Source organism: Halyomorpha halys, unplaced genomic scaffold, assembly GCF_000696795.3.
Source record: "Halyomorpha halys isolate HHAL.00 unplaced genomic scaffold, Hhal_1.1 Scaffold409.1, whole genome shotgun sequence".
NCBI classification, from domain to species: Eukaryota; Metazoa; Arthropoda; class Insecta; order Hemiptera; family Pentatomidae; genus Halyomorpha; species Halyomorpha halys.
The window spans coordinates 758,029-770,387 of NW_027115142.1; the positions used below are offsets into that span (position 1 = coordinate 758,029).

Genomic DNA, 12,359 nt, shown 5'->3' on the forward strand with positions numbered 1-12,359 from the left:
AAAAGTGGTAAATAAAAGTTTTAAATTTAGGAAATAATTTAATAGAAGAAATTATTGGGACAAAGGCAATTAGCCGGCATTAATGAATTTTAAAGAAAAAAAAAGGAATGAAGACAGAATAAGGAATCCTTGAGAATGACCTGAGAGGTCGAAACGTCGGATGTTAAAAAAGAATAAAGTTGAGAGAAAAAGGATCAAGATTGTTTTAAAAAGGAAACATTTTCTTTTATAAACTAATTGAAATGTGTTGATTATTGATCCAATCAGCTGTTTCAGATTGACACAAACGGCTGTTTTATTTAGAATAGACTACACTTTCATAGTCGCTAATCAAACGTTTAGACTTGAGTATCTATCCTATTTAGACCTATCTATAGGATGTTTAGTTTTACTAACCCAAGAAAAATCTTACCTGGTCTGGCAGATGTTCCTTTTCACATTCTTTTTTATCTATTATATATCCTCATTAAGTGTCACATTTATTTCCGTTATTAGTAGTAGTTGATAGTAGTTCTTCTGAGATATATTTTCGTAGTGGTGTCCGAATGTTTCTAACACTTCTTACGTTTTTGAGACGATTATACCAAATTTATTTTTTATGTAAAATATAAATGAAAGATGCCTCGGGTGCAGTAAAAAGAACTCAAATAGAAATTAAACTATTTATTATGAGCTAACGATATGTTTTTCTATGTTACGAACCTGCTTGCATTTCTTTTCTTGGAGCTATTTTCTTCTCCCTTAAGAATTTTATATTTTCCTGATGGTGTCGCCTCGACTAAAAGGTATTCTAAATACTTTTCAAATTTCTACCTAGATTCTCTAACAGCTCTCTAGCACCCTATCATTTTTTAAATCTAGAGTTAACTCTAGATTGTTAACAATTCTCACCAAACCATCATTTAAATATATTTTTTAGGATTGACGCTAATCTTTTATTATTCACTTCAATCGAACAGTAAGCACATCAATCAATGTTTAGTTCTCTTACTTTTAATATTGCTAACTTTTCTTTGCTGTGTTCGTGATACTGTTTTAATACTGAGCCAAGTTTCCTCAAAATATAGCCAAGAATGTATATAATTTCATATTTTATCGATCATAGCACTGTAAAGTATTTTTAATGAGGTGTAGATTACTGACTAGAGTGGATGGTCGGGGGTGTGGTCAGCAAAGAAAAACATAAATTAATAAAAAAATATTTATTTATGCCGACGTTTCAACCTGAGTTTCAGGTCTTCATCTGGGAGTCAAGCGGGGAATGTTGGCTGAAACTGCATACAAATGCATCCCCCGACCATCCTCTCTAGTAAGGTATTTTTGTTCAGATAGTGCAAAAGATCCGTATGTCGATTTCAACAAATCAAGGACTTACACTTAGAGATTTTATTTATATTTTTAAATGTTCAAATTGTATGTGAAATTAATAATTTTATTGTTGGATTCATTTAAGCTGGTAACACAAAGAATCATCAATGGGTAAATAATATTTAGTACCAAAGAGTTAGGTATGGAAAGTTTCACTATTTATTTAATGACCTTCATTATAATGTAACTTAGCATTTTGCATACTTTAGAATGAAAAGAGAAACCTTTTGTTACATACTATACAAGATGTACGACAGCCTACAGAAATTGAGTTCTTCAGGGAGACTACTTCACACAAAAAACGTCTGGTGCTCATTTACAGGTAAGCGATTAGTTAAATGAAAATAAAGTATAAGAAGCGTAATAAACCGTTTTTAGTCATTTCGAGTCTATCATGTTTCAGGACATTCATTGTAAGTATATATGTAAGAAAGAACTGTTATCTCTACGGATTATTACTCATTGGTAGCTTTAATATACTTAAGTATAAGTTAAAAATATAAAAAACGAAATAACATCTATAATGATTGATGAAAATTAAATAATCCAACGTAATAGGTTAACTTCACTGCAACAAAGTTCTATTGAGAATTCCGAAGTATACGCTAAATTAAAATTAACAGCACAGCATTCCAAGATGGAAACTGACCTGACCACTCAAACTACTTAAATTCCATTTTCTGTTAGGAACTCGGCTTGATAATCATATCTAAACCTTACTCAGGTCATCAATTATATATATCTTTTTTGTTAATACTGTACTTTATTTTTAATATTATTTTTTTTCAATTACATAATAAGATATTTATTAAGTTTAAGATTTCTTTCATTATATAGAATTCAGTTTGATAAATGTTTATCACACAGTCTTAATAATGAGGTTTTACTATATCCATAGCCTCTATAATAGTGCATTATAAGTGTAAGGTCTTACTTTGAGGAAGTAAGCATTATTTAAGTGCATTTGATCAAGTTTCAAAAATAGAGTAGTCATTAGAAAGTTATTTTTCTAAACCTCGTTTTGGCGATAGCACTGATCATAAGGTTACAAGTGAAAAGTTTAAAAAATAAAAACAAATAAAAAAGATCTTTTTTACCTTCCCCATGTAGATGGCGACTAACAGAATCTTTCGACTCTATCTCTAGGTTTTGTAGTTTAAATACAATTCTTCAAACTATACATGACTTAAATTATTAAAAAAATAAAAGAAAAGAAGTTTAGTGACCTAAGTAATGATCATTTAAATACATTCTATTGTCATTACCTAAAGTAGGAACAGCAAACAAAAAGTAATATTCATTATTAATCAATTCATTCATGAAGTAATCTACTAAGTGTAATAGTGTATATATATTTTTTATATTAAAAAAAAAATTTACTAAACCAAACAATCTTCAGTTAATTTATTTTTTTACAGGCACCTAGCTACAGGTTTATCATTTAGGACTTTACCCTGGTCCGGATTCCGGATATCTAATCATATCATCGGAATGACTATGTATAGGGCATTTGGGACAATATGGAAAGCACTGAACTATTGGCACTTTCCCTCTGATGAAGGTAGAATAGAACGTTTTGTAACCGAGATATGGGAGAAATGGAGATTGGCCAACTACATTGGTAGTTCAAATGAAAAACCAATTCAAGTCAAATACTCGAAACAATCTGGAAGCGTGTATTTTAGCTACAGGAAGTTGGTTTTTATCAAAGCACTGAGGACCTGTGACAAACGAGAGAATAGTGGAGTTTCCAGCAATTCAAACCTTCGCCTACAACTTGAACAAAGAGCTGAGAAATTAAACTCTGAAAAAAGCCTTTCAGGGAGAGGTGTTTGTATATTGAATGAGTCTCTGGTGAAGGACAGAAGAAACTTCAGACAATTCTGGCTGAGAAGCTTAACGCGAGAGCAAGACATTTTTAATAGACAATTATCAAAGACAAGACAAATGATGCAATGTGTATTTGGTATCATGAGCAGTAAATGGCGATTATTATTGAAAGCAGATGTCGACACTGAGTCACATAGTGAGCCATTTGCTAAAAAAGGTGAAAATGTAGATAGAGTGAAAACAATTAGTTGTAGAAACAATTTAAATGATTACTTTGCTGATAGTGTTTGATAAATAATGCATATTAAAAACAACGATTCATGTTGCACAGTCTATTAAACTAACTGCTGATTGAATAAATCTTGTCATGATAGTACCAATTTAATTTAGAAATTTTTTTTTTTTTCGCAGCTCAAATCCGCTTAATTGTTTCATTAGAATTATAATCTTAACAAAATTATAGATTTGAAACCTGCGGTCTTCAGCGTATGAAAATTTTCTCGGATTTTTTCACCTATTTCGGGCATTCTTCCTGAATTAAAAACACGAAAAAATTATTCATTCTTTTTTCAGAGCTCCATCTGATAATGCTGTTGTTGATTGCAAAGGAAAATCTTATGGAGGAAAAAAATGTATGGCAATAATAATAATTATGCTTTTCCTCTAAAATTAAACATTATTTTATGATTTGATTTGAAAGACATGTTATTAGTGTAAAAGTTACCATATTAACGGTTAAATGAGATACGTTTTATATTATTTTAATATTTTTATTTTGATATTTAATTTATCAAACGAAAAGATTTTTCAAATACCTTATAAAATTTATGAAGAGAAAATGGTTGGGGGTGCGGTCAGAAAATAACACCAATAAGTTGTAAAAACTTATTTAATAGTGCCAACGTTTCGGCCAGATTTTCTAGCCTTTATCAGGGCTAAGAACAAAGAACCAGATAACAACCAATGAAAATATAAAAAATGCTGATATTATAGATTGCAGCTAAATAGATCATTATCGGAGAAATGTTAAATCAAATTCTTCTATTTTTCTATGATACACTTCTTCTAGTCTCCATCGAAAAAAATCCTTCCGTAAAATGCACATTACGTTTTATCAAAAGTATATTTTATGGTAATAATTTTATTGCAGTGTTTGCCCCTGTTTTATAATTCGTATAATAAAATTAAAATTATTACTACAATTAGCAATTTCCAATATTGTGCATATAATGAGATATTTTTTATTATAAATGAACTATGTTTCTAACATACATTTCTTCTAGTCCCTCCATCGAAAAAAAAAAATCTATTGTGAAATGCGCGGTTTGCTTTATCAAAACCTTAGTTTTATAATTTTATTCCATCGTTTGCATTCTTATATAATTCATATAACTAAACATTTTAGTACAATGAGGAATTCTCTATCTATTGCATTTTTTTTTTTATTTACTTTTTTATTGCTTTTTTACATTTAAATTAGAGAAAGTGCCATAAAAATCAGACATTTTAATAAAAAACGTAATTTTATTGATTATTTGTACATTATTAGTATGATATATTAAATCAATAATTATATGTGAATATTACGAATTCTTTCATTTCTTTAAGTGAAAGCTATTTTGTCAATTCATGCATCTGAAACTGATGTGATGTGGTTTGAGAGATTGTAAAATTTGTGATTCGGAGTTCTGAAAGTCACGTTTGGGCATTTGATAATAAAGAGTCGAAGGGTGTCATTAAACTTCCTTCGTTAAGACGTCCCATTTTCTCCAAAAATATTACAATAAATAAATTTTTGAGCGATTATTTGTTGCTTTTTCTCCATATCTCGGAGATCTCCTCCAACTGATAGTTCAAATGCTTCCCAACTGTCGATTGGTGTGTTGGCTAGTTTTTCTGCAACTGTGGTCGGTTGCTTTTGTGCACTAATTTTTTTTCTTTTGACAGTTTCTGTTAGTGGTGGTTGAAAGTTAGCAGCCTGAAATGAAATTAGTCAGAGTTACTTTTTTAAATAAAACTTAAATATTTAAATTAATTTATGAACAAAATATGTTTCATTTTCCAGCGACGCAATAAGAATAGGCAAAGATCAGAGATTATTTCTGGTACTAAAAATTCCAAATGGAATTTCCATCTCTTTCAAATAGACAGGACCAGAAATATTTTGGGGGAAGGTACTTTCGCAATTGAAAAAAAAAAGGATATGCTGATAACAATAATAACAGGAAAACTCCGAATCGGCGCAGAATACCACTTGGCGTTTGCTTTTCAAGCAACAGGTTCGTTTAATTCTATTCCCTCCCCCCTATCTTTATTTTACCAGCTCTTCTTTTCTCATTTTCCTTACCCACGTTATTAGTTATGTTCACCATATATTATTATTTTTGTTTTTAAAATAATTTTTGTTTTTCTTCTATTCAGTTCTTTTGTTAAACTTTACTTATATTTTGCCTCTTTATCAATTATTATGGTTACATATATTTTCTTTCTCTAAACTTTATTTGTCTTTCCATATTTCAATTTTTAAATTATTAATAACTAATATATTCATATTTCTTTGCATTATATAACTTCATTTTTATTTTATTTCCTTAATTATGTTATTTTACCTACTTGTTTATTTACCTATGTATACATTTTATTTTCCACTTCTCTCATCACTTCGTTTTATTAATTCCATTCTGTAAAATTATTCACTTTATGTCATTCTGTTTATATTTTCTTTCTTCTTTTTATTTTTTATACTTATTGGTTGTTATCTTGTTCTGTTCTTAGCCCTGATGAAGGCTAGAAACTCTAGACGAAACGTTGGCACAATTAAATAAGTTACATCAACTTATTCGTGTTTCATTTTGACAACACCCCCAACCATCTTCTCCTCGTACACAATATGTTCTTAATGTACTAACATTCTTAATATCTCCAAAATCTCCGAACTGTATGATAAAAAGTTATAACTTTTTAAAAAGCCAACTGACTTCATAACTAGAACAGTAAGGTAACTGTTTAACCCTTAGAAATTGTTTATCTTACTTAATTATTACAATACAAATATAAAATACATATGTTTCTTTACAAATAAACAAATATTGTAGCTAAAATAATACAAATAAAAATAATGTAATTTAATTAAATACTAATAGTGCGTTAACACTATTTACAAAATACAACTTAATTATTATACATAGCGTTAACTATGTTAACTATTTACAATAATTTAGTGTTTACTATTTGAAGTTACCTAAAATATTATCATGAAGAATGAGAATGAAATTATTTTCTGAAATGTTCTAAGCTACGAAAACATTTGCACTTTAAGAAAGCTGAAAATAATGCAACTCGAAATCAAATTGAGTAAGTGTGTTTTTCATAATAAGAATTTTATATATATTTTATTGCCTTCCACTATATGGAACAATTGAGAAACAACATACCTACATATGAGCGTCAGTTTGACTTTACATAAGAAACAATGTGCAGTGTCATGGATCAATGAGTTCTAGCTTTGAAATAAAGATTATAACTCGTAATGACGCATATGTTAATTGTATAATTAGGTTTTAACTCACTTCCCAAGGTTAGACGAAGTCGACCAGAGTTCTGAGGAAACAGATGGAGACGCTCACGAATTTCAATAATTAGTTGCTAACTAGGTGAAAACAAATGAGCTAGCAAAACCTAGGAGGTCACAGACGGATTCATTGAGAATTACTCAGTGTTTTGCACCGAACTAATTTTTTTTCAATCGTTTCAGGGTTGTGATATTGAAAATATGCGACAGGCATATATAATGATGTAAAATGTAAACGGTGAAGATAAATTAATTTTTCTTAAAGTACGTAGTATTACTGATTATTCTTGTCAGAAATTCCGCCCTAATTTTTTCTGTCTCTCTTTTCATGTCATTGGTAGGAACATTCAAATATGTAAAAGTTAATCCTGAGACACTCCATCGTTTTGAGGAAATCAAACTTTGAGAATTTTTTATTACCTGTTACTGCAATAAAACAACTATTCCAAATGAGTGAGTTTGTAGTACTGTCTTCCCTCTAAACAAAGACTTTTTTTTATATCCATGTATTAATAGCAAAGACAAACACAAATCGCACATTGAAGAGATAATGAATGACCCATGAAATATTTTACTGTAAATTTAACAAGTTTGAAATTGAGCCCTAACAGACATCTTTACGTAAAATAGTTGCGGAGATATCGAATTTTCCTCAAGATATGACAAACTTTCAACGTATCTCGTATATTACAACTTTTTTTTTTTTAATTTAGGATACGATATGGGACTATACTAATATCCTCATTTTTCTTTAAATAGTCAGGTAAAAGTTCAAGACAATCTAAACATAATTATTACATAATTTCTGACAAAGAATTCTAACATAAAAATGTTTGGTAAGAACGACGAAAAAAAGAACTTTAATCCACGCCGTTATTCAATTTCAGGCGCTTTTTAAATAGTGCTCGATTAAATTATCTTAAAGTCTCGTCTTCCTGTTTTAAGCAATTATTTCAGAAGTGATATAGGGTTTATACGCTCTCTTGGGGTCTTAGTGGGGTGGGTCCCGCTATGAAGGATTGCTCCTAAGGCCTGATATGCTTAATTTTTCAAAGTAGCCGCTGAATATTTTTAGATTTAAAAGCCAATTAGTCGAAAGTTTTAGGAGTAACATTTATATAAATAATAGTAAAATTTTATGAATAAAATTGGGTAAATTTTGGCATATTGTCGGTATTAATGCAGCCAAAAGTAAAGTGGAAAAAAGGGACCAGAAGTTTTCGTAAAAAAGTCTTGTTATGAATAAAAACAGTTATTCTTTTAAAATATATAATTATATATGTCTCCATACCAGTACCAATATATGTATGAGTATATCAATAACTTTTCCCATGATATGTATTAATCTTTTCACACGATCAGCATACATTGAAAATCTGTCATATCTTAAGAAAAGTACTATATCTCCGGAATTAATTGACACATAGATGTCTATAAGGGATTAAAATGAAGATCGTTAAATCCACTATAAAGTAGTTCATAACGATTACCTTCCTGAGACTGGTAGTTTACGTGATAATTTCCAAAATAAATTGATAAAAAGTTACTTCTTTTTGGGATAAATATTGATGTTAAGAAATAGTATATCGACAAATATTGAATGTAAAGAGTTATATTAGAATTCAACTTGAAACTCATTAAATGCACTTTAAATCATTTTCTATCATTTATGGTTCCTTTTATAACTCGACAAAATGTTCCCTGTTATTTGAAAAAAAAAATCGTTTTGTTTAAATTCTGTATCTCTAAATATATTGAACCTAAAGTTCTATTAAAGCCCAATTTGAAGCAAATAAAATTACAAAAAATATCTAAATAAAATTAAAATGGATATAATGACGAGTAGAGGGCGTGTGTACAAAATTTAAGGAATAAGTTTTTCTTGTAGTGTTTTAATTAAGTATCTATAAAAATTGTATTCAGCAATAGTTAAAGTAAAAATATGAATGTAGGATAAATATACTACATTTATCTGATTAAATAGTTCTATTACTAATTAGTATTTCAATACATCTTAATTTTAATTACAAAATTTTAACTTATTTTTGTGTATGATTTATATAATTGCAGAAATATTTTTTCCTGAAGAAGTGGAATTGGGCCCTACAAAGTTAACGTTATAATGTTTTTTTTTTAATATTTATTTATTGCTATTTACAACTGTACATTATAATATATTTAGTAAATTTGATCTAAGTTAAATTGGTGTGTTACAGGCGTGTAGAAAAACTACCTATTGGTAGCACTCTAATGACATTTTACATTAGCTTGTCTCGTGGCCATCTTCTTTTCAGGCGCCCCGGAGGATTGTCAGGAATGGAAGAGGATGCAAGATTAGAAACTAGGGGGTTTGAGTGGTTAGAGAGTTATAATGGAAGGAGTAATATCTGGTTCGGGTTAGATCGGTTACATAGGGAACATTAAGATCTTTATGTATGATTTTATTTGTGACAAAGTAAGGAGCATTGAGGATTTTAAGAAGGATTTTGGATTGTAAGGATTGAATACGAGAGGAATTCGAAGATTTAGTGGAGCGTTATAATGTTATAATTTTTTACTTAACAAAATTATATGACAACGGAAGTCTAATTCACCATTACTTCTGATTATATTTATGCAGAAGACTATCTACTAAATTACTCAATAATTCTAAACAATAAAATAATTGAATTTATGTTAATTGATGATTGGATTAAATACTATATTACCTGAATTATTCGTGAGTACAGACATAATCACCGTCCTTAATGAGTCGAGTCAGATCTATAATTGTGGTTCCAATACCTGCTTGGGTGTTTAGCCACTACATTGCCCAATATCGGTTATCGATGGCGGGTAAACTGTCCAATATCCTGTCCACACATTGGACTAACATCGCTAGTACTTTAATTTCTGACTAAATTCAGTTAGAACGTTCATTATACTTATTAGTGATTATGTTTTTACTATTAAACAATACTCAAATACTAATTAGAATTCAAATTATAAACTCATATATATGTAGTAGATATATCGTACAGTAATAATATATTTACTTTAACTATTGATTAATAGCATTCTTATAAATACCTAATTAAAACACTACCACAAGAAAAAAAAAATCATTCCTTAAAGTTTATTTAATACTACTAATCGTTATATCATCCATTTTCTTTTTCTTCTTCTTCGTTCTTCCCATTCAAATGACCAAGTCGGAAAGGACAGTGATACTCTTGAGATCCACCAGATCGCCAAACAGCTTGGTCACTAAGTCAGTCGGTTTTGGCTATTTATACCTCCGTTGTTCCTCCACGAGTACGCATGTTTGGAGAATGTTTTCAGAGGTCAGCTCGGTTCTTCCACATTTACACAGAGGAGGACCAATTTTAATTTTTTTGCAGAGGTGAAATTTGAGCCGCTAATGTCCAGTTTTAAGCCGGAAAATCAGAACATGTTCCCTCCTTGAAAGTGAGTAGTATGGATGTCTGCGTTTAAAGTCTGGATTTTGATTATTCCACCTCTACTGAACCGTTGCTTTAATTAATGGTTTTAGCTTCATCCAGTCGAGGTGTGCTGTTGATTTGGGTTAACTTGCACCTTCGCAAGTTTATCAGCCAGTTCATTCCCAGTTATCCACAGTGCCCAGGGGTCCATTGTAGCTCAACTTGTTCGTAGAAATAGGTGAGACGTTCCAATTCAGTGGCAAGCAACGTCAGCCCTGTTTTCCACTTAGATCTTAGGCTCATAAGAACCGAAGCTGTGGCTGTTAAAAATACAATTTTTAATTTCCGAGGCCTCTTACGGTCAATTAGAATTTTGATTGCCACCAGTAATGATTCATGATCGGCTCTATAGTTTCTTGAGTTGAACCTTGTGACAGTCGCTTTCTGTAATGTATGGCCGTTTGGAAAATCTATATGGACACCTCCACCTCTACCCCCAGTAGCGTTTTTGGCTGAACCATCCGTAAAGATTCTGGTCCACAAATTTCTTGGGTATGTGTAATAAATGAATTTGAATGCTCGAGCTCCGATTTCGGGTTGATTTTGGTCACAACAGGGACATCACTATGGTGAAGAGTCGTCTACTATCTTCTTATTTCAGACTGAATTTCTTCTAACTGTAGTTCTGCTTTTATTGAGCAAAGCTTCGTTTTTATACGCAATTCCCTATCCTTTGTCCAACGCGATCCTTTCGTGAGTGATTGGGAATGCATTTAGCCTTTGTGTTTAAATTAAGCATTTGTATATCTCTTCTATCCTCTAGTCTTTGAAGACCCGTAATAGACTCCATTTTATTTATTGAAGTAGATTTTAGACCTCCGGTGATTATCCTTAATAGGGATTTTGGATAACAGAGGCTTTTTGGAAATCGGAGTTAGCTGCAACTCCACAGCTCGTTATTCCTTACTCCAGCGTTGGCCTGACATATCCTGTATTTTAAATCAAGATTTTAATTATTAAATTTTTTTTATAATTATAAAGATATTTTAATTAAAAAAATTAAAGAGATTTTAAAATTTTATGATCTGCTACATAACATACTCATAAGTTTTGTTCTTTTTGTGTGAATTCGTGACACAATTATTTATATGGCCTTTCCATGTCAATCTAAGGTTCAAGTTGATTTGAAGATTAATGGGCGAGTCATCCTTTGTTACCAACCTTGCTTATAGCTTTAGATTTATTGTTTCAAGGGTATTGTTTTGTAGGCTGAAGATGGTGTATTAAGTTTTCCCGGTAATTATCTTCTGTCACTATTTTTGGTCTATAATAGTTCGGCACCCAGTACTACTTGCAGCCGATATTTAGCGGCTATGATTGACGTATTCCTAAGATCAATCAGAACATCGTTGATGAATATGAGGAATAAAGTTGGAGGCAGAACTCTTACCTGGGTATTTAATTTGTTTGATTCTGCTCTCAATCCCTATAGAGTGTAATCTGTCCATTTGCATCTTCAGGAAATTGCGAATCTAGGTAAATGCTTTACCTTTTATTCCCATGTTAGCCAGTTTGAGGACTAAAACGTCTCTCTAAACTCAGTCACAGGCTTTTTCCATGTCTATCCTTTCTTGTCTATATTTTTAAATCCTGCCTACGCAGGAGATATTAATTTGTTATTTTCCAGGAACAAGACTAGTCTCTTATTTACTACTCTTTCCATAAGCTTCCCAAGACAGCGTAAGAGAGCAATAAGCCTGAAGCTGGAGAGCTTGTTCTTTGGTTTTCTGGGTTTGAAGTTTGAAAACAAGTTGTCAGGCAATATTTCTCAAATGGGAGCATCTGGCTACAAGGAGTCTAGGTAATATTTTTTAAAGATTCTTAAAACAAATCAGATTTAAAGACGAATTCATACCAGACATATTACAATATTGGATTGTAGAATGGCCGTTCAGTTTATTTACTCATTCAATTTATCTTTCTGTTAACTTAAAAAAACTGCACAGCTATCTAAAGTTTTAGAGAAATATTTTTTTTCTGAAATGAGATGATCAGAGAAGTGAGGCTAAATATAAATACTGTAATGATAAAATCAAGTCAAATACTGTAATGATAAAATCAAGTCAAATACTGTAATGATAAAATCAAGTCAAATACTGTAATGATAA

The 12,359-nt window shown here is 30.6% G+C and overlaps 1 protein-coding gene across 3 annotated transcripts in view; it reads left to right on the forward strand.

Annotated features, from left to right (window-relative positions):
- LOC106682368 (palmitoyltransferase ZDHHC3) overlaps positions 1 to 3,556 on the forward strand; it is a 23,075-nt gene extending 19,519 nt beyond the window's left edge. For 2 of the 3 annotated variants that reach the window (XM_014423173.3, XM_014423172.3), the window contains exons 8-9: positions 1,578 to 1,690; positions 2,787 to 3,556. In XM_014423173.3, coding sequence (XP_014278659.1) covers positions 1,578 to 1,690; positions 2,787 to 3,489 — 816 coding nt within the window. In that variant the 3' untranslated portion in view covers positions 3,490 to 3,556. The remainder of the gene's footprint in view (positions 1 to 1,577; positions 1,691 to 2,786) is intronic. The other variant, XM_014423174.3, reaches the window with a different exon arrangement.
- The last annotated feature ends 8,803 nt before the right edge of the window (positions 3,557 to 12,359 follow it).